Consider the following 20,836-nt stretch of genomic DNA (forward strand, 5'->3'; position numbering starts at 1 on the left):
ATATATATCAAAGTATGTTTTCTTTCTTGCGAACCTTTAAATATTTTGAGAAACCCCCTACTGTAAGTACGCAGTCCGATGTCCACAGTCCGCGTCGACGTAAGTTGAAAATCTCTACTAAGATCAATCCGTACGTGAGGTTTGATAACAAGATAAAGAGAAACTGAGAACATTGCCGTAACCCTTTAACTAGTACCTTTACAAAACCTAACCCCTGTGACCCCTGTGACACCTCATAAATTTAAAAATTGAGTCGTGCCATGAGAAAACCAAAATGTCTGATCAAGATCCAAACTCTTCACTTTCAAAGCCTATTGCAATTAGAGAAACCGTTAGGGAACAGCATGGATCCTTACTAGACTGCGTGGATTCCCCGGCTGGTCTTGATCAATGCTGGTGGCAAACGCACTATGTTGGTTTTCTCATGACGCGGGTCATATTGTATGCTAGTATTTCACGCTTGCGTATGTAGCAATATGACCACAATCACCGTTTAAAAGATCTTCTCTAATAATGTTGACGGCCCTCAGTCTGCAAACAATTTGATCGTAAGTCACAGGAAAATAAGCATTAAATTTTATTGTTCATACCAATGCGTTTTTTTCTATAGATCTAGCTACACGCGCAACATAGGCGGAAATAAATCTTATCGGATGAAGAAAAGGTACGTGCGATATTAATTCTAAAGTGGGGGTGCTTTGTTACAACCCGTTTTGTAATAAAGTTGCAAATTGTAATAATTATTACAAAACGGGTTAGAAAGCTTATTACAATGTGAAATAGACATTGCAACCCGTTTTGTAATAAAGTTGCAAAATGTAATAAATTTCCGAGTTAGTTGGAAGGCATTTGTGTCATAATTCTAAGGTTCACTATGTTAATAAAAGTGAAGGAGGCGAAGATGTCATGTGTCATACTTAAGACAATTTGGCATTTACTATTTACATAAGGTAAAGAAACAAGTACTTACAAAATCAATGTTGATACTCAAATTGTAACAATTATTACAAAATGGGTTAGAAAGCTTATTACAATGTGAAATGGACATCGCAACCTGTTCTTTTATAAAGTTGCAAAATGTAATAAAAGTCTGACGTAGTTGCAACGCATTTGTGTCATAGTTCTAACGTCCACTATGTGAATAAAAGTGAACTTTGTGAAGATGTAATGTGACATACTAACACTTATAACAATTGGCATTTACTATTTACATAACAGTAAATAAAACCTGTATCCTCATTGATTTAGTAACTACTTCTTTATTTTTCACTTTTATGTAAATAGTAAATGCCTAATTTTCTTAAGTATGACACACTACACCTCCGCATCCTTCACTTTCATTCGTTTAATGAACCTTTAAACTATGACATAAATGCGTTACAACTATCTCAGAAATTTAGTACATTTTGCAACTTTATTACAAAACAGGTTGTGATGTCCATTACACATTGTAATAAGCTTTCTAACCCGTTTTGTAATAATTATTACAATTTGAGTATCATAATTGATTTTGTATGTACTTGTGTTTTTTACCTTTATGTAGATAGTAAATGCGAACTTGTCATAAGCATTACACATTACATCTTCGCCTCCTTCACTTTTATTCACACAGTGAACGTTAGAACTATGACACAAATGCGTTTCAAGTATCTTAGAAATTTATTACATTTTGCAACTTTATTACAAAACGGGTTGCGATGTCCATTTCACATTGTAATAAGCTTTCTAACCCGTTTTGTAATAATTATTACAATTTGAGTATCATTACAATTTGAGTATCCGCATTTATATTTTTACTGTTATGTAAATAGTAAATGTCAAATTGTCATTAGAGTTAGAAAGTCACATTACATCTTCACATACTTCACTTTTATTCACATAGTGAACCTTAGAACTATGACATAAATGCGTTACAAGTATCTCAGAAATTGATTACATTTTGCAACTTTATTACAAAACGGGTTGTGATGTCCCTTAAACATTGTAATAAGCTTTCTAACCCGTTTTGTAATAATTATTACAATTTGAGTATCATAATTGATTTTCTAAGTACTTGTTTTTTTTTTGTTTACCTTTATTTGAATAGTAAATGCCAAATTGTCATAAGCATGACACATTACATCTTCGTCTCCTTCAATTTTAATCACATAGTGAACGTTAGAACTATGACACAAATGCATTTCAGCTATCTCAGAAATTTATTACATTTTGCAACTTTATTACAAAACGGGTTATGATGTCCATTTCACATTGTAATAAGCTTTCTAACCCGTTTTGTAATAATTATTACAATTTGAGTATCCGCATTATATTGTAAGTACTTGTTTTTTTACTGTTATGTAAATAGTAAATGCCAATTGTTATAAGTGTTAGTATGACACATTACATCTTCACAAAGTTCACTTTTATTCACATAGTGGACGTTAGAACTATGACACAAATGCGTTGCAACTACGTCAGACTTTTATTACATTTTGCAACTTTATAAAAGAACAGGTTGCGATGTCCATTTCACATTGTAATAAGCTTTCTAACCCATTTTGTAATAATTGTTACAATTTGAGTATCAACATTGATTTTGTAAGTACTTGTCTTTTTACCTTATGTAAATAGTAAATGCCAAATTGTCTTAAGTATGACACATGACATCTTCGCCTCCTTCACTTTTATTAACATAGTGAACCTTAGAATTATGACACAAATGCCTTCCAACTAACTCGGAAATTTATTATATTTTGCAACTTTATTACAAAACGGGTTGCAATGTCTATTTCACATTGTAATAAGCTTTCTAACCCGTTTTGTAATAATTATTACAATTTGCAACTTTATTACAAAACGGGTTGTAACAGTGCTTTAGTTTTGTACTTTAAAATAAAATATATGATTTTCATTGATATTTTGTGTTTGTTTGTGCTCTATAACAGATTTCCAACTGGTATTCAGATGTTCGTATAGATTTTACTGAATGGTAAGAACAAAAATATGTAAAATGTGATGCTCATAAACTTATTCCAAAATGGTTTTAAACATTTTTTTAAACGCGCTCATGTATGTCAATTTCTATACAAAGCCCTTTGAGTCATGAAAAGCTCTGTAATTCAGATTTTAGAGGACATTTTAACGCGTATGGCTTAATTGTGTGCAAATTGTACTGTTTAGAAGTTTTTTCACATTGAATGCCAACTCTCAGCCTTTGCACGTACTTGCACATAATTATCATTATGGAATTAATTTTTGTAATAAACACAACTAACAATGTGCGTTCAATAACATAATTCATACATTTGTTTACCATTCACGATGCATTTACTACAGTCCCTGGCTCGCGGATTTTTCAAAGTCCGCGCTTCCCCGCGATTCGACCCTAGCGCGGACACTTTTATGAGCCGCGGGGATGCGCGTTTTTTCCTGCATCCCCGTAATATATTTTACAGCTTCCACCGCGACCAAAAGCAATAAATCGATTGCGGTGTATTGCGAAGACAAAACGCAGCGTGTCGCGGTGAAGTGCCGGTGGTTCGCGGTGAATTGCGGTGGATCGCCGCGATTTACAGGTAAGGGAATGACGTTATAAATGACAATATACAGTGTAGAATGCATATAAGCTGACAGGAAATTTAACATGAATTATTTAGAGAAAAAAAATAAAAAAGTAAATGGCTTTTCATTATCTTTGATAATTATAATTTTAAACATATCTTGCTTAGATTATTTCAGTTAATATACGTATTTTCATAATATAAAATTTTTCTGCTGAAGATTTGATAACAATTATCTTTATATAACGAATGCATTCTTTGTGTTACAATTTATAATATTATGTTAAGTTTGTTTTTCAATGTGACCGTGTTATGTAAAAGATAGATATTTACATATAGTAAAAACTAAATTTTTCTAGTATCATAATAATAAGATAATGAAAAAAGTCACATAAGAGTAATTGATTTTTTGTATTGATATAAAAAAGTTTACAGAAGAATGGTTATGTTTATCATAAACGTACAATCATGCATAGCTACAGAAATATAACACAATAGGATGAAATCAGATTATTGAGTTTCACCTGTGCAAGAAATGTCAAAACTCATGATAGCAAATATGAATGAATATGGAAGATAAATCGCATATATATATATATCAAAGAACCTCTCTTAGATTAATGATATGTATGCAGTTGCTTTATACTGCAAACGAACAGTCTACGCGTATTTAAAATGAAATCGGTGAATGTAAAACAACATTCTGCTAGATACATGTATAAAATCAATAATTAAATTCACAGTAATTGCGCAAAAGCAAATCAAAATCATTTCAAAATTTACATTTTACAATTAATTAATTATTACTAACTAAATTTTAAGGCAGTACATAAATATTACATGATGAAAATAATCTTTAAAAGTTTAAAAGTTAAAGACAGTTTTGAAATAAAGGGATGTAAAATACAAAAATGCCTAACATTTTTCTTTTCTTGTTATTGTAATAAACAATTTAGAAGATAACCCTTAAATTTGGCGCATAAACTCTTTGTTTTTTAAATGAAGTACTTGAAATAATAAACAAAATTATAAGAAAACGAAAAGTTTATTTATGTACCAGGTACTGCTTTCAAATTAAAATGTAAACTACATGCAGGCGTTAAATTATCAAATTTTAGCCGAATATGTGGTTGATAGATCAATTCAGCAATATTGTTATAATATTTAAGAAAGTGTAAATACTGCAAGTTTGTCAGTGTACTGTTACATTATACATTATTATACCGGCGGCTACGTGTTTTACTCTTCGCAGTGACGAGGTATTTCAATGTTGTTTTAACGCGTGTCAATAGATAAGGGGTTAATTGACAATTTTTGCCGATACCTGATCAAGTTTAAGAAAATTGTTACACGTGGTATGAAATACATATTTTTTCCTTATATTATATTTGTTAAACACTTGAAGTATGTTTTTTTTTTTTTTTTTTTTTTTTTTTTAATTATCATCAACAATAATGACTCATACACTATATATTTTATAAACTGGATCTTATATGTTACCAGTGTAAAGATTAAATTGTGTTCAAATTAAACTTGATATAGTATTTAATTAACATTTATTCAAAATTGGTTAAATTAGTATACATAAGAATCTATTAAATGTTACGTCCAGATAAACGATTGAATAACTTTTATTAATTCGTAATGTGTGATATGTTTAATTAACATCGTAGTCCGTTCTGTATATATATATATATATATATATATATGAAAATAAATAAAATACTACTTTTATATACCAAGTGTAGTAGCAAACTAATTAAAAGGAAATAAACTTAATTTGAATTAACGGTGCCGCTTTATTTTAATTCCTATTATAGTCAACGTTTTCATGATCAATGTAAAATCATCATTTTAAATATTATTGCATCTAAGATATCACAAGTGTATTTGATAAAAGTAAAATTTTATAAACTTTAAGACACATTCATTAGTTGTTTAGCCATTTGCAATAAACCCGACTGCAAATAATTCGTAAAATCATTCGGTAAGTGTATAAATATGCCCCGTAGCCAGCCTTACCTGGATTTCGCGGTGACTGCCGGTGATTCGCCGCGACCCATCGCGATTCAGCGCGACCCGCTGAGATTTTTCATCGCAGGTCGCCGCGGACACTTTATCTATAGTTGATCGCGGGGTCTTACAAAATCATCGCGATTTATCACAGACTTAAGTAATGATTCAATGAGAAAAATCATCGCGATTTTCCGCTCAGGGTAAATATTTGTGCCGGTGGTAACGCGGAAAAAGCAAAATCCGCGAGCCAGGGACTGTACAACGCAATTAAACTTAAGGAAACCTGGTATCCTAAAAAATAGCTAATAAACTATATGAAAACCCGTTTGTTTCGTGTAATTTTTTGTCGATTAAGTATTATCCCAAAATATACTGGAAAACCATATCAACTAATAAAAATGTTATTTCATTTAGTCCCGCCGACGCGAGTTCGTGGGGTTGAACGTTATCCGCATGTGCCTATCCGTCGAATGAATGAAACAAAGCTATCAATTTATAGTTTACTGCAATGAAAGAATATCAATTTCGTGTTATTTTTAGAAATTTATTACTTGTTTACATTACTTGCTTTTACAATACCCGTTTCAGTAGAAGAATATAAAAATAGACATCGGATTTCCCATCTTTATTTTCGAAACTTTCATGTTTGTAAATTACTGATATATTGAGTAACGATGACAAATAGGTTAAACCCCTTTTCATACTGAAACTTTAATTATTTCTGCCTTTTTTAAACTTCCGTGTATAGAAATTGAAGCTACGGAATTGTAAAGTTCTCTTCAGTATAATTTTGTTACTGTACGCTGAAGTATTAACAACATGTAATCCAACGTTTGTCGTGCGAATTACAAGTAGGATTTATTTTTTTAACCATAATTTTAGCTTTTAATATTGCTTAAATAGTATAAATTCTTATTGAGCTTCAATAATTTTGATAAAGCGTTTTAGTTATAAATAGAATGTCTTCTATAAAAAAATATATCATGTTAATTGCTGAATAGAAATATTTTATTCTACATATTGAACTGCTCTTCTCTCTTGTTTTTGTAACGATATTACTTGGATAAAATATGCAAAAAGTATCTAAATGTTTAATAACTAGTCTTAACAACCGATCTTTCAAACGTTTTTTTTTTTTTAATATCAGTTTATTCAATAGTAGAAGTACTCGACTGTGTAAACCCGGTACACCGATTTCGCCCTATCCGTGCCAATTTAAGCGCACATCAATTCAGTGCACTGCCAAATAGCCAAGGTGCATTTCGGTGTACCTATTATGATTGGATTTGCACGTTTTTTACGGATCGAACCCACCAATCGTTGCGCTAAAATACGGCGATATATCTGGGCCGATACAATCTGAACGAGATGACTGGTTAGTCCAATAATCGAATTCAAATACGGGTACTTTCTGTATTGTGCAGAACACTGTCAAATAATCTTTTTATTCTTTGTATATTTTTCTCGTAAAAACGAAGACAATCAGACGTACAAGATTCCACAGTAAAAATCACGTTAAACGTTCATTGATGCTTTTAAATATACATCGGTCAACGGCTTTTCTCCATTTGTTAAGTTAACATGAAGATTCGAATTGATGAATCTGACTGTAAACAGACCTGGAGCGCCTGTGATATATTATAGACTCAGGCAGATATATTCCGGCTTCTAGCGATTGGAATGACGGTTATCTTTAATGCATATATTTTACAACTGTGGTAATTCTAACTCTAATTACCTTTTAGTGAATATATGATACATAACAAATACTAGATACATGCGGACATGAATAATTTTCGTATTATTGCCGTGCGGTCCGATGATAAAAATTTTGTGAAACTAAGAACGAACGCTCAAATACGGAATGTATCAAGTATGGAAATTTATTGGACAGACACACGTTACAAATGCGAATCACTGATTGGAAGAGAAAATAGATATTGGATAATGCACCAGCCTACATACTACCTATCAAGTGAGTCTACTGACGCTGTCAATATAGTTACTTTTAGTAATTAAAAAAAACGCCGCCATAGATTACTTATTGACCTTAAGTGAATATTGCAATGAACCTTTGCGTGAACAGAAACGTCTGCAAAGCTTCATAAGTTACTGTAGAAATTCGCAATCTACAAAGTTATGGCTAATTGAATATTTGCCGCTATAAAGCCAATGTCTATTTTTCAGCCTTAAAGACACTGACCTCAGGATTGTACTACAACGAAAAAAAAAATATTGTTTTTAGATATCAGGAAATTATTGCTTAATTTTAGCCTTAGCCTGCTGGCAAAAAGTGACTCTGCCTTTGCGACCAGTGCAGACCAAGACAGGCTGATCTTCGCCCGCACTGTGCGCTATTCATTCAGTATATCTCCTATAAACACTACTTTAAATAACAAATGGTATTGCCAAAATTGACAATGAAACAGACCTTTTTAGACAAATTTAGCAGACGAAAGGTTAAATAGTGATTTTAAGAGAAACTTATACACGATTTCACAATGCAGTTCTTTTAATACCGGTGTAATGTGATCATAACGCGATATTCTTTTTATGATTCGAGCTGCAGTGTTCCGAAGATTTTGAAGTCTATTCAGCAAGGCATTTGGAACACCATACAAGAGCGCATTGCAATAATCAAGGCGCGAAGTGACGAGTGAATTTACTAGCGATTTTGTAGCATCTGTATTTAGATATTTCCGGATGTGGCCTATTTGACGTAGCTGTCCGTATCCTGATCTACAATTTGAGTTAATATGTTATTTACAAACCTGATTCTTATGTGTTTCCATAAATTTGTTTTGTAATTTTATTAACTTCTATGATCAAACAATGAATACTTCCCTTTTTGTTTTGGTAATGCAATTTTGAATTTTTAGCTCATCTGAGCACGAATTGCTTCAAGGTAAGCTATTGTGACCGGTCATTACCCGGCGTCTGTCGTCGTCCGTCGTGCGTCGTCCGTCAACATTTGCTTAGTTTACAGTTGTGATCCAATATTTATGAAACTTGGTCAAAACTTAATGATCTGCAGGTCAAGTTGGGTCATGTGGGGTTAAAAATAGGTCAGTAGGTCAGATCAAAGGAAAATCTTGTTAATGTTTTTCAGTCCACGGTATAAGTTTGAAATCATTAGAATTGGTCTAAATATTAATATTGATGACCTCTTCGTCAAGTTCGAATTTGGGTTATATGGGGACAAACACTATGTCACCAGATTAAATGAAAAGAAAAGCTTGTATTCACCCTAAAGGCCATAGATGTGACCCAGTCTTTATGAATCTTTGTCAGAATGTTTTTCTTGTCGATCTCTAGATCAAATTCGAATCTGGTCATGTGAAGCAAAAACTAGGTCAGTAGGCTAGATCAAAGGGAAACTCTTGTTAACACTCTAGAGTCTGCAGTCAAACTCTTTGTCTTTTATTAGATGATCTTTAGATCATGTTCTAATCTGAGTCATGTGGGGCCAAAAACTAAGTCGCTCAGTCAAATCAAAGGAGGAGTTTGTGAACATGCTAGAGGTCACATTTATGGCCCTATCCTCATAAAACTTGGCCAGAATGTTTATCTTGATAATTTTAGCTAAAGTTTGAATATAGATCATGTTAAGTTAAAAACAAGGCCAGTAGGCTGGATCAAAAGAATATCTTAAAATTCTAGAGCCCACTGTGAGTTTGAAACTCATAAAAACTGTTCAATTTAATTGTGTGTTGACTTACAGGTTAAGTTCGAATCTTGGTCATGTTGGGTATTAATTAAACTAGGTCACCTGGTCAAACCGAAGGAAAAGCTTGCTATAACACTCTAGAGGCCACGCTAATGATCATATTTTCATAAAACTTAGTCAGAATGTTTTATAATGTGATCTTTAGGCCAGGTCACTCGGCCAGATCCAAGGAAAATCTTTTAACACGCTAGAGAACACAATTTAAGTTTGAAACTCGTGAAAATCGGTCAGAATATTTGTCTTGATGAAATCTAGGTCAAATCTGAATGTGGGATATATGGTATCAAAACTTAGATCACCCGATTAATGAAAGAAAACTGTTTATGTGTGTGTGTGGGGGGGGGGGCGGAGGGGGGTGAGGGGCTGCAGTTTTTGACTTGATATTCGTGAAATTTGATCAGAATGATCTTTATTATGAACCCTGGTCAAATCAAAGAAAAACCGTGTGTATGTAATAGGAGCAGCATTTTTCATTTGATGTGCATGAAACTTAGTCAGAATGTTAATCAGAGAAAAGATTTGTTTACACTCTATGAGCAACATTATTTATTCTAACTTTTTAAACCTTGGTCAGAACGTTTGTTGTTATGACATTTTAGACGATTTAGAATCTGGGTACGTTGGATCAGCAGTTAGTCACATGGTCAAATCTCAGGAAAAGCTTGTTTAAACTCTTGAGGCCATTTTTTGCTCAAATCTTCCCAAACCATATAAGAATGTTTGTTTTTGTGAAATCTTGGACTAATTTTAATATGGGTCATTTGAAGTCAAACTAGGCCACTAAGTCAAGTTAAAGAAAATGCTTATTGTCACACAAGAGGCCACATTTATGTCCGGTCTGAATGAAAATTGGTCAGAATATTTGTCTCCACAAAATCACTAGGTCAAACATGTTTACACTGTTAACAATATTATGTTGTGCTACTCAGGTAAGCAACTTAGGGCCATCTTAACTATTGTTCATTATTATCATTTTAGGCTAGAAATGTCTGAGCCTGAAAAAGACCCTTTGCAAGGCACGGTAAGTAATTATAAAAAGAACTACTAAGATTATTTTGTGATCCCAGTAACTATTTAGGTGAATTCTTGTCTAATATCGGATGGAATAAAATAATGTGGTTCTGATTTGACTGAAATATATTTATCATAATACCCGTTCCTACATGCACAAACGAGTTCTTCAGTTTAAGAACACACATATGTAAAGTTAACAGCCAAGATAGTTAAAAGAAATTCAATATGACAGTGAATGTCATTTTGATTGTTATGAATACGTATAATTGATATATAAAGATTTGCTTTGAAAAAAAAAACATATCAGTATTTGGCAGTACATGTATACTCATCCAAAGACAGAAATTTCGCATATATCCCTATAGAATAATACCGTTGAGCAAATAAAACTATATATAGTTTTCTCATAAATATATTAGCCACGCCATGGGAAAACCAACATATTGGGTTTGCGAAAACGTATAATTGATATATAAAGATTTGCTTTGAAAAAAAAAACATATCAGTATTTGGCAGTACATGTATACTCATCCACAGACAGAAATTTCGCATATATCCCTAAAGAATAATGTCGTTGAGCAAATAAAACTATACATAGTTTTCTCATAAATATATCAGCCACGCCATGGGAAAACCAACATATTGGGTTTGCGACCAGCACGGATCCAGACCAGCCTGCGCATCCGCGCAGCCTGGTCAGGATTCATGCTGTTCGCTAACAGTTTCTCTAATTGCAATAAGCTTTGAAAGCGAACAGCATGGATCCTAACCAGACTGCGCGGATGCGCAGGCTGGTCTGGATCCATGCTGGTCGCAAACCCACTATGTTGGTTTTCTCATGGCACGGCTCATATAACATTGTATTTGGTTACCAACATTTGGTTCGTAAACGCTTTGCTTTGTTTGTTTCTTTGTTATCTGATTGAATACTTTACCAAACACTATTGTATTTTCACAGAACATAACAGAACAGACAAGCCGCAACTGGGTACTAATTCCGGAAAGGATTACTAAACGTGTTTGCATCATAAGGTTAATAGTTGTGGCAAGTCTTTTGCTCATCGCGTTGGTCATCGCGTTGGTCATCGCGTTTTCTTTGGGGCACAAAGATGAGACAATTGCAGACAATAACCATGTATATCCGTCCATGCACAAAGGAGACCATAGTTCCGAAGGCTTTGGTAGGTGAAAATGTTTGCTTCAACTGCGTTTATTTCATAATAGTGTGTTGTTTTGGCATCTAGTCCTTATTCATCATATTGATTTTATAAAATACAAAATGACAAATTCAACAATGGCATGTATTCCAGACAAAATGAAAATATAGTGATATAAAGATAAGAACGTATCATTACTAAGTAATACAGCATTAAAAAATGAGCCATGCCATGGGAAAACCAACATAGTGGGTTTGCGACCAGCATGGATCCAGACCAGCCTGCGCATCCACACAGTCTGGTCAGGATCAGTTTTGTTCGCTAATGGTTTCTCTAATTGCAGTAGGCTTTAAAAGCGAACAGCATGGATCCTGACCAGACTGCACGGATGCGCAGGCTGGTCTGGATCCATGCTGGTCGCAAACCCACTATGTTGGTTTTCTCATGGCGCGGCTCATTACATTATGATTATGTGTAATTGTTGCAATATTTCTAATAAGATATGTTTTGCATGTAGCTATCAAAGTATTCATTTTTGCAACTTCAGAAATGATGTTGCTCTTAAATGTGCATATTTAGGACTGATAAATAGATTTTACCAACATTTCGTTGGATATAAACTGTTTATGCAGCGAAATATAGAGCGTAATAATACTACTAAGTTTAACAAAAAAAGCAAAGCCAAAATTTCGAAATATCTTAGCCGAAATACATGCACAAAACTTTGTTAGATAGACATCATTCTTTTTTATAGGTGTTACAGATGACTTAATTATCAACTCAAATGTATGCAGCAACGACAAGTGCATTCTGTTCAAAACAAATGTAATTTCAGAAAATATTCCTTATGGATGTAAGTGTATATAGTACGTATTTATGTAGGAATACTGGATGGAGTTAATATGTTTAAATGACTTATGTGAGTAATAATAGACACGTTACATATAAAAGCGCGTTTCAGTATTTTTTTACGTACGAATTTATTGCAAACGTCTTTGCTATCCTTCTGGTGTATTTAGAATTTAGATGAGAACATTTGTTTATCGTTTACTCTTCAATTACATAAAAGACAAATTTAATTGAAGGAAAGCATTATTCCTTACCTGGTTCGGGTTAATTGCAAGTTTCAGTGGAATTTTATAACTGCTGTATCTTTTCAGCAGTCTGTAAAACTGATTAATGCTTTCAGATAAATAATGATGGATGTGTAGAACTGATTTCTAATCATAGAACAAATTATGTGCCACAAGAAGGTTCAATGAAAATTGATGTAAAGCTTCAAGAGCTTTTACCATGAAATATGCATAAAATCATTAGTTTTAGTTAATAGCATTCAGATTATTCCTATTGTAAGGATGGATATTTTTGTCGTTTGGTGCATAGATGATTCAATATTATGATCATTTAACCTTCGTGTTTTTTTCCATCGCAGAACGATAATTTCATAATTTAGATCTACTTATAACTTTAATATTTTGTGAAATTCAGTTAAATTTCGTCTAAAATGCGACAAAGACTTCTGCAACAAGTATCATGTAATCGCTTGATTGTGTTAACTGTGTGTAAATACATTTTGCAGTATTTTATTCCATTTCAGCGCTTTCCTGTGACGAATCCAATGGAAATATAAGAAACTCATGTAAGATGTGTTTACAAATGTTTCGATTGTATTTAAGAATACAAAAATCTTGTGAGTTTTGTTACTATTCCAGGTTCACATTTAATACAGGCGGCCCAATGAAGCTTTATGCTAACAAATCAAAATAAGCCCGTTTCCGCAGAGATTTCTCTTCAAATACAATGTTGCTATTCTCAGCAACGAAAATTTGAAAACAGCATTTTAATTTTGAATCTGATGGGAAATAATTTGCTCGCACTTCCATAGTTACTGCCTTTCTTATGTTGTTGTTGTTTTGTTGTTGTTATTGTTTTTTTTTCTGAAGTGTTCTTCTGTCCGATTTGGTTATGGTGCAATGCGAGGAAAGGTATGTAGTTACAAAATGTTTTTCACTGCAGCTTGTTACCTCTGTAACAACACATGTACAACAATAGATGACCTAATTCATATGAAGATGATCAATTGCATAAACAGTTCACCGACAGAAATTAACTGTAAGTATTTGATGTGATAATTTCATACACATCTTAACTACAGTGTGCAGAGAGCAAAGAAATATGACAAAATCGTTAAAGTGTGTATTACACTTTAAAGAGACTCATCCTAAACCCACTTATCACAAGAGAAATAATATGTTAATTTGGTGAAATAGTTCAGAGCACACCGCTTGTCAGTACAAAACTTGTCCACGTTATATCAGAGAAAAGAAAAAGTAATCTGTCTATGTTACCTGCTATATTGGATAACAAAGCCAGGCGCCCAAACGTCATGAAATTGTTTTCTTAAAATTCCTTACATTTGTAGATTTTTCACATCCTTTACGCATATACTTAAGTACAGAGATTGTTTTCTTGGTTTTAATTGAAAAAACAACAACTTTTTGTTGAAATTTAATAAAACATATTGCCACACTTTCCACAGGGCTCTTCTTTGTTTGACCTTTGAATAATTTTCTTTTAAAATCACTGACCACTGTAGTAATTATGCATGTTTTCTCATGTCTAGAGGTAAAAGTGAAATGTAAGCAGGCGATACTAGATACCTAGTCACCTATGCCTACAAAGTTTCTTTCCAATTTTGTTTAACCAGGATGGGTTTTTTTGTTGTTGTTTTTTTTTCAGCTCAGATGACTCTTTTTCAGAAGATGTTAATTTTACTTATATCTAAAGTAGGTCATGCCTAGTAGTTCTTGAAGTCTGTATGTTAGTTTAACAGCATACACTTTAATGTTCTTATGGAGTGAACAAGAAATTAATTTATTTTTATACATAGAGAAAAGACTGTGCTTACGTGTAAATTTTTAAATACAAAATTTTGATGTCATAATATATCTTTTGGTCTTCAAGGCTGCTTAATTGCACAAATGGCCAACTTGAACCGAATGACTGAAGGAAAATACAGATGTTACAGTGCATCTGTACACGAGAAATACAATAAGACGGTTGTACAACCTCTGTTGCAATGTCCATTTGGTTGGAAAGGAGAGCAGTGTCAAGAGCAAAATACAGAACCAGTAAGTATCCATTGTTATATTAAAGTAAATCAAAATACTGTATATTGTAAACCATTATCCTAGATTATTGTGACAAACAAACAAATGTGACATATTTCCGTTGTTAAAAATGTCTTTAACGAACATCTCGTCTGAAATCTCGAGCTAATTTCAGGCAAACCACATTTCCCTTGGGTGTCCCTATTTAGATTCTTTCAGATCTAAGTCATCTATGCAGAACGTTTAAAACCTCTTCAGAAACTGGTAGCCCAATTTAAATATAGTTTTACAAAAGGTTCCTTGAATGGCCCTCTACTATCCTTCAATGGCCCTTGAAGTTATTCTGCTTCGTTAAACTCATGTAGGCCATGACGGTAATGAAAACTTTGAAAACCTTTTTGTGAGAGAAATTGCTGTTTCCTTTTTTTTTCAAAATGGTTCGACAGAAAATGTTCCTTTGTTTGTCATTTCCTAAAATATTTTCAGGTCGTTCAGCTACATGAAAAAAAACCCACATGTTTGACGTCGTGTGAGTGTAATAAATCCATTATTACTTTAAATGAAAATACACCGGTGTATTAAAGCTTTGACGTAGACGTCGTTTATAGTATAGGAGACATTTGTCAAATTGACTTGTTTATATAGTAAATGAGGTAGGATTTTTTATGTTTCGACAGGAAAGCTAACATGTGATAAAAAGATTATTACATTTGTGACTTTTCACATTGAATTTATTAAACTCATTGAATAACATTGGTATAATGCTCGACACAGCCTCGCATACTATTATTTATTCAGCTTGTATAATAAATTCAGTATGAAAAGATTCTCATGTAATACCCTCTATGTATGTCAAGGCGGTCATTTTTCCATGTATGTACATCTCGTGGGAAATATAAACTATTTCTGGTCTGAAACTACTGGACTGATTTTAATTTATTTCACTCAAATGTTTTTAAGAGACCCTGTACTCAGATCATTCAAATTGCTCCATTTCACTGAAAAGCACTGTCGCCAAAGCTGAAAATAGTAAATTCTTCAATCGACAGTTCTTTCTTAATCGCTGGTCTTTTTTTTTTTTAAACAATTTTACCGAAATGTTCCTTATGTTGTCGACTACTAAATTAGTTAAAAATACTACCATTTGTCAAAAGTAAATCGTGAAAGCGTACTCCCCATAGCTAATACATTTAATACTTTTATGCACCTCGTCCTCCTAAACAACTTCTCTATTTTAAAAAGATATTTACCAATGTGTTCTTTGGGTGATCGTCTATCAAAATTGTAAAACCTGTCTCGAAAACAACGTAGCTATATCACCGTATCAAAACTTTAACAAATTTCACGTCCTTACTTTCCTAATTTATTTGTCAAAAATGTTACTCGGGCAACACCCTTTTAAAAGTATTACGTGTTTGAGCGGCGGAAAATGGCCGTCTGATGTTTCTTTCAGTTCGTTTGCAAGTGTTTCAAGTACAAGCATAAGTTTATTGACCAGGAAAAGTTGACTGAGTGTAACGAAAAACCAAAGACAAGAACAGAACGCATCTCTACATGTTTCATGTCCAAGAATATAAATGGTGTTCAGCACAATTGTTTATGCAGCAACACAAAGGGTATAACATTGTATTGAAACTGCTTTGTAACACGACCCCGTTCTTTTAAATTCCACTTTACTGTTAGTTGTTTAGTTTATAGAATCTAAATATCAATTTATATTTAAGAAACAATATAACAATAACTAGGTAAATTTTCATTTCAAGATTATCTAAAAATCCATTGTATGAGACAAATGCGATACACAGCAGCAATTATGTCTAACCTACACGTTCTTTACAGTTGCAGAAGCAAAGAACCTGGACAGTTCTGAAAATCAGGACACACAAGTATAGCAGAGTAGTAAGTACATGTATTAGTCGGTATTTTTGAATATTTAAATTACAATATACAGAGACATTTGTGTTATAAACTAGTATGATAAATGTAGATAAGCGGACATTTAGGTTTGCTCTTCTTCTGCTTGTAAGTTCTGTTTCTCTCCAATATAGAACATGTCAAATGGCGTAACTGGTTTAAACTTCACAGATTTTCATTCGTCACGTAGAAATAAAATAAAAATGAAAGTGACCATACTTTTGCGTGAACTTACAACAATCCATTCTGTTGTCAACAAGTCTTAAAAGATTGATGTTCATAATGGCGCATAAATTTACCTTATTATTAATTTTTTATTTAGCTAGAACATAATTGAAAATGGGTTATTGATCTGATATGAGCGTGAAGAATAGTTTAATATTCACGACTTCGTCTATAGAATAAGAAGGTCTTCTTTCAATAGTATATTAACAAAGAAAGCCATTCATCAACCCATTCATTATGCTCTTCAATATAACCCGAGTTTAGCCTTATTTTAATAAACAGTATCCGCATTCACACGAAATACATGGGAAATGACACATAATAGCACATAAAGTAAATAAACTCCTTAGCCAAATCAATATCAAAATAACATTAATACCCATTTTTGATTTGATTTTGATAATTTATTTCATGACTTTTCTTTTTTTTTTTTTTTTTTTTTTTTCACAAATATATGACTTAGTGTCGAAACGTGTAGTAAAGTACGAATACCACGGCATACCGCCGATTGAAAACAACTTTCATGTAGACATATTCTCTTTGGGCGCTTTACCAAAAATCCTATCGTAATACCATCCTGTCGAGACGGGTCGCAGTAATAGCTTCCTTTTTAATGTTGAGTTTTAATTTCATTTCAGGTTGTTGGAAAGTTTGCCATGCCTTGGAATGATAGGATAGGAAATTTGACAACACCCGAAAGCATGACAAAGTTTAATATATTTGCCTAAACATGAATTTATTATAAATTTCCTTATTATTCTTTCTATAAGGTTTGCCTTCGTCAAAATTTTACGGGCGTTTTGGAGTAACAATTCGAAGATGTATCAGAGTTTTTAAAAGTGCATTCATTTCGTGGAGACAATAGGTTTAGATAGATACTCCTGTTCATTTTTTGTAAATGGAAACGGCATTTATCTCTAATAACATTTACTTGAAATGCATTTTATGACTTTGCATTTACGTTACTTTTTTATTTTGGAGAAACTTTTAAACTTATTTCACGTAGATTTTTAGAAAAAGCACTTTCATATTTTCAATATATCACTAGATTTTATTCATTTAGTGAGCAATTTATTTCTGCAGTTACGAGCTATATGATTAAAGTTTGTTTTATTTGTCTAAAACTTTGAAAAATCGTTCCAAACCGTCAAGATTTATATTGAAGGAATCTGCAGAAACCTCGAAAAATGACAAAAGGTTACTGTTATAACGATAAACATAGTACAAGAGACTTGGTAAAAATCTCACCGCAAATGGCGATATCTATTTCGAAACAGAATTTTAAAAAAATGCAATTATTGAGTGTTTTCCACCTGTCAGTCACATGACAAATAACAACATAATATGTGTATAACGCTTGCCAATTTAAATGACATATATTAACGTTTAACTGCACTAATAAGCTAATTTAAAAAATCTTAAACGACTTATTCTCATGGATTGATATTGACCAAACTTGGTCAATAGCAAGGGCAAAAGGTCATGGTCCTCCTCAGGTGAGCGATTAAGGCTATTTTGTCATCTTGCTGTGTATAACTATTTACAAAAAGTGATACATTTTTAATTTGCAATGTCTATCACTCGTTGTCTCGAAGTATTTTAGCTCACATGAGCATATAGTCCTCATGGCGAGCTATTGTGGTCACACTGTGTTCGTTGTATGTACATGCGTCCGTCTGTCCGTCAAGTTGCCCTTCCGTCGTCAATATTAATGTTTAAACGACATCTCCTCCAAAACAAATAAATGAATTTTGATGAAACTTGGCCAATATGTTCATTGGGTGGTTCAAACTATTTCGCTCGGTTGCACAAAGAGACTGCCACAGCTAAAAAATGAAAAAAAAATCTTCACACAATATCTCCTCCTAGAATAATTTCAAACAAATGATCCTTATGTCACTCTCTACCAATATTGTTCAAATTATACAAATTCGTCAAAAAAAACAACATGGTAGCTGGAGGGTGTGATCACTTTTCCCTACATGTATATATAGTGGAAAAATGTTCTTGTATGAAACTGCTCGACCGATTTTAGAATAATTTTACGCATATGGTCCTTGCGTGGCTCTCTGCCAATATTGTTCAAATTATTTGGATTTGTCTAAAAGCATGGCCGCCAAAGGGCGTGGTCACTTTTCCCTATATGTGTAAAGTGGAAACATTAAATTCTTCTTTTGTGAAACTGCTTGTCCGATTTTAGAATAATTTTACACAGATTGTCCTTGTGTGACCCACTACCCAGATTGTACAAATTATTTTGTCTTGTCAATAAACATGGCCACCAGAGGACGTGGTCACTTTCCCGTATATGTATTAAGTGGAGATTTCAAAAATCTTTTTGTGTGAAACTGCTGGCTTGATTTTTGAATGATTTTACACAAATCTTTCTTGTGTGACCCTTTACCAAAGTTGTTCACATTAATTTGATTCGTCAAAAACATGGCTGCAAGAAGGCGTAGTCACTTTTCCCTGTATGTATACCATGAACATTTTGAAAATCTTCTTGTTTGAAACCGCAAGCCCGATTTTCAAATTATTTTACACAAATGGTTCTTGTGTGACCCTCTAACAAGATTTTTCAAAGGGGATGTGGTTACTTTTCAATGATAGCTAGAGCCTTGATATTTTGCGTGTGATATCAAATTTGTAATGTCTACCATAATTGTTCAAATGTTTGCCCTAGGTTCAAAAGTGTGTGTAACATGCATATCATATAGGCTAAACATAGAAGACACCTAACTCTGTACTTACGCAAACACACTTGAAGCCTTGTACACAGATGAGCGCTTAAGCATCTATGACCCTCTTGTTGCTAATATTTTGTTTGTGTTATTCTCCATGTTGCGAATAACAAGTATTTTTTCATATTTTTTGTTTGTTTTATGTTTCTTTTTACGAGTTACAAATATTTCTATGCATATGCTTTCTTTGTCTATGCTTCATGTTACGAATTACAAATATCTTAACGCAAAAAAAAAAAACACTGTTATAAGGTGTTACAACACTCTTAAAACTTAGGAGCGCGGCATGTTCTCAATCACAAATCGTATCTTCTCTGAATCTATTTACCCACTTTCAAGGATTTTCTGTTTGCCATAATCGGAGATAATATTTGAGCGTAATATCGTGTATCCCAAGATATATCGGACGACACGCAGAATGCTGTTTTCAGTCATGTTGGCTCAATACAAGATAAGAACTATTTTATGTCGTCTCCATCGGTTTTAAAACCTTAGACGGTTTTTACTCCTTAAGTCTTGGCGAAAATATTTGCCGGATTGTCATATGCAGATGCAAGCTTGTTCTAAAAGTTATCAAACGGATATCGATATTTCACAACATTTCAAGTAAGTAAAGGTCAATAATTCTGTCCTAATTCTGTCGATTTTAACTGAAATATAACCTGTCATGCATTTTATAATAATATACCTTTTTACTTCATATGAAATCAGTCCATTCATCTGTCAAGTTTTATGAACTTACAACCAAATGTTAAGTGAAATGTCATGTTATCATGTTTTTCTGCAGGAGCATGAATAGTTTGCATCAGGAAGGAAATGTGTCTGATGTCCGGACTAGTATTCTCGTTAAAGTGGTATAATTTTATAAAGCCTGTACTGTAGAAGTCTACGTTCTATGTATCGTATTACAGTTTCTTTTTACCACTAAGTGGAAATATCGAACAAGAAGTCTCAGTTATTATTATGCATATTTTGTACCTGGTGTTTAAAAAGATACGATAATGTACATGTATATATTGTTTATTGTATACCTTCTCCGATGAACCATATCATTGTATGCATTTGTTAAACACTGCCCTGCTATGTATTATGTTTTGGTCTTCCTCATGGGCTATTTTGCCTTATGGAACTTTGGAAAATAAAACTATCAAAACTATATACCTTATGTTTGATGTGACTTAATAACCGTATGTTCAGGTACGGTATTTTGTACATAGCTTATAACTTACGGTGCATAAAGCATCTTTTGTTCACGTAAAGTGGACTAATTATAGTTATTTTGTCCCTGTTGCTTTAGTATATATTATTTTGTTATTATTTTGCCTTTTGATGTTTTGCATACACTCTTTTTTATAGTAGAGCGCGGGAAATTAACGTCCAATATACAGAT

General features: G+C 33.0%; 1 protein-coding gene across 2 annotated transcripts; it reads left to right on the forward strand.

Annotated features, from left to right (window-relative positions):
* The first annotated feature begins 5,926 nt into the window (after positions 1 to 5,926).
* Positions 5,927 to 20,604, forward strand: LOC123551236 (uncharacterized). Of its 2 annotated transcripts, none has more exons than XM_045340005.2 (10): positions 5,927 to 6,409; positions 10,264 to 10,306; positions 11,258 to 11,480; positions 12,211 to 12,309; positions 13,054 to 13,095; positions 13,473 to 13,568; positions 14,421 to 14,587; positions 16,020 to 16,182; positions 16,406 to 16,465; positions 17,344 to 20,604. In XM_045340005.2, exons 2-9 carry the CDS (start codon positions 10,271 to 10,273, stop codon positions 16,456 to 16,458), a joined length of 879 nt encoding a protein of 292 aa, XP_045195940.2. In that variant the 5' UTR covers positions 5,927 to 6,409; positions 10,264 to 10,270; the 3' UTR covers positions 16,459 to 16,465; positions 17,344 to 20,604. The 2 variants fall into 2 exon arrangements, with proteins under 2 accessions (XP_045195940.2, XP_053396737.1); XM_053540762.1 differs by lacking the exon at positions 5,927 to 6,409 and adding an exon at positions 7,213 to 7,533.
* The last annotated feature ends 232 nt before the right edge of the window (positions 20,605 to 20,836 follow it).

Source organism: Mercenaria mercenaria, chromosome 4, assembly GCF_021730395.1.
Source record: "Mercenaria mercenaria strain notata chromosome 4, MADL_Memer_1, whole genome shotgun sequence".
Lineage (NCBI taxonomy): Eukaryota > Metazoa > Mollusca > Bivalvia > Venerida > Veneridae > Mercenaria > Mercenaria mercenaria.

Bases quoted from the DNA above. Each gene is read 5' to 3' on its own strand.
- LOC123551236 (XM_045340005.2), top strand. From the start codon at position 10,271: ATGTCTGAGCCTGAAAAAGACCCTTTGCAAGGCACG. The intron at 14,588-16,019 runs GTAAGTATCCAT...TGTTTCTTTCAG, and splicing joins AAGAGCAAAATACAGAACCA to TTCGTTTGCAAGTGTTTCAA. The intron at 16,183-16,405 runs GTATAACATTGT...CGTTCTTTACAG, and splicing joins TTTATGCAGCAACACAAAGG to TTGCAGAAGCAAAGAACCTG.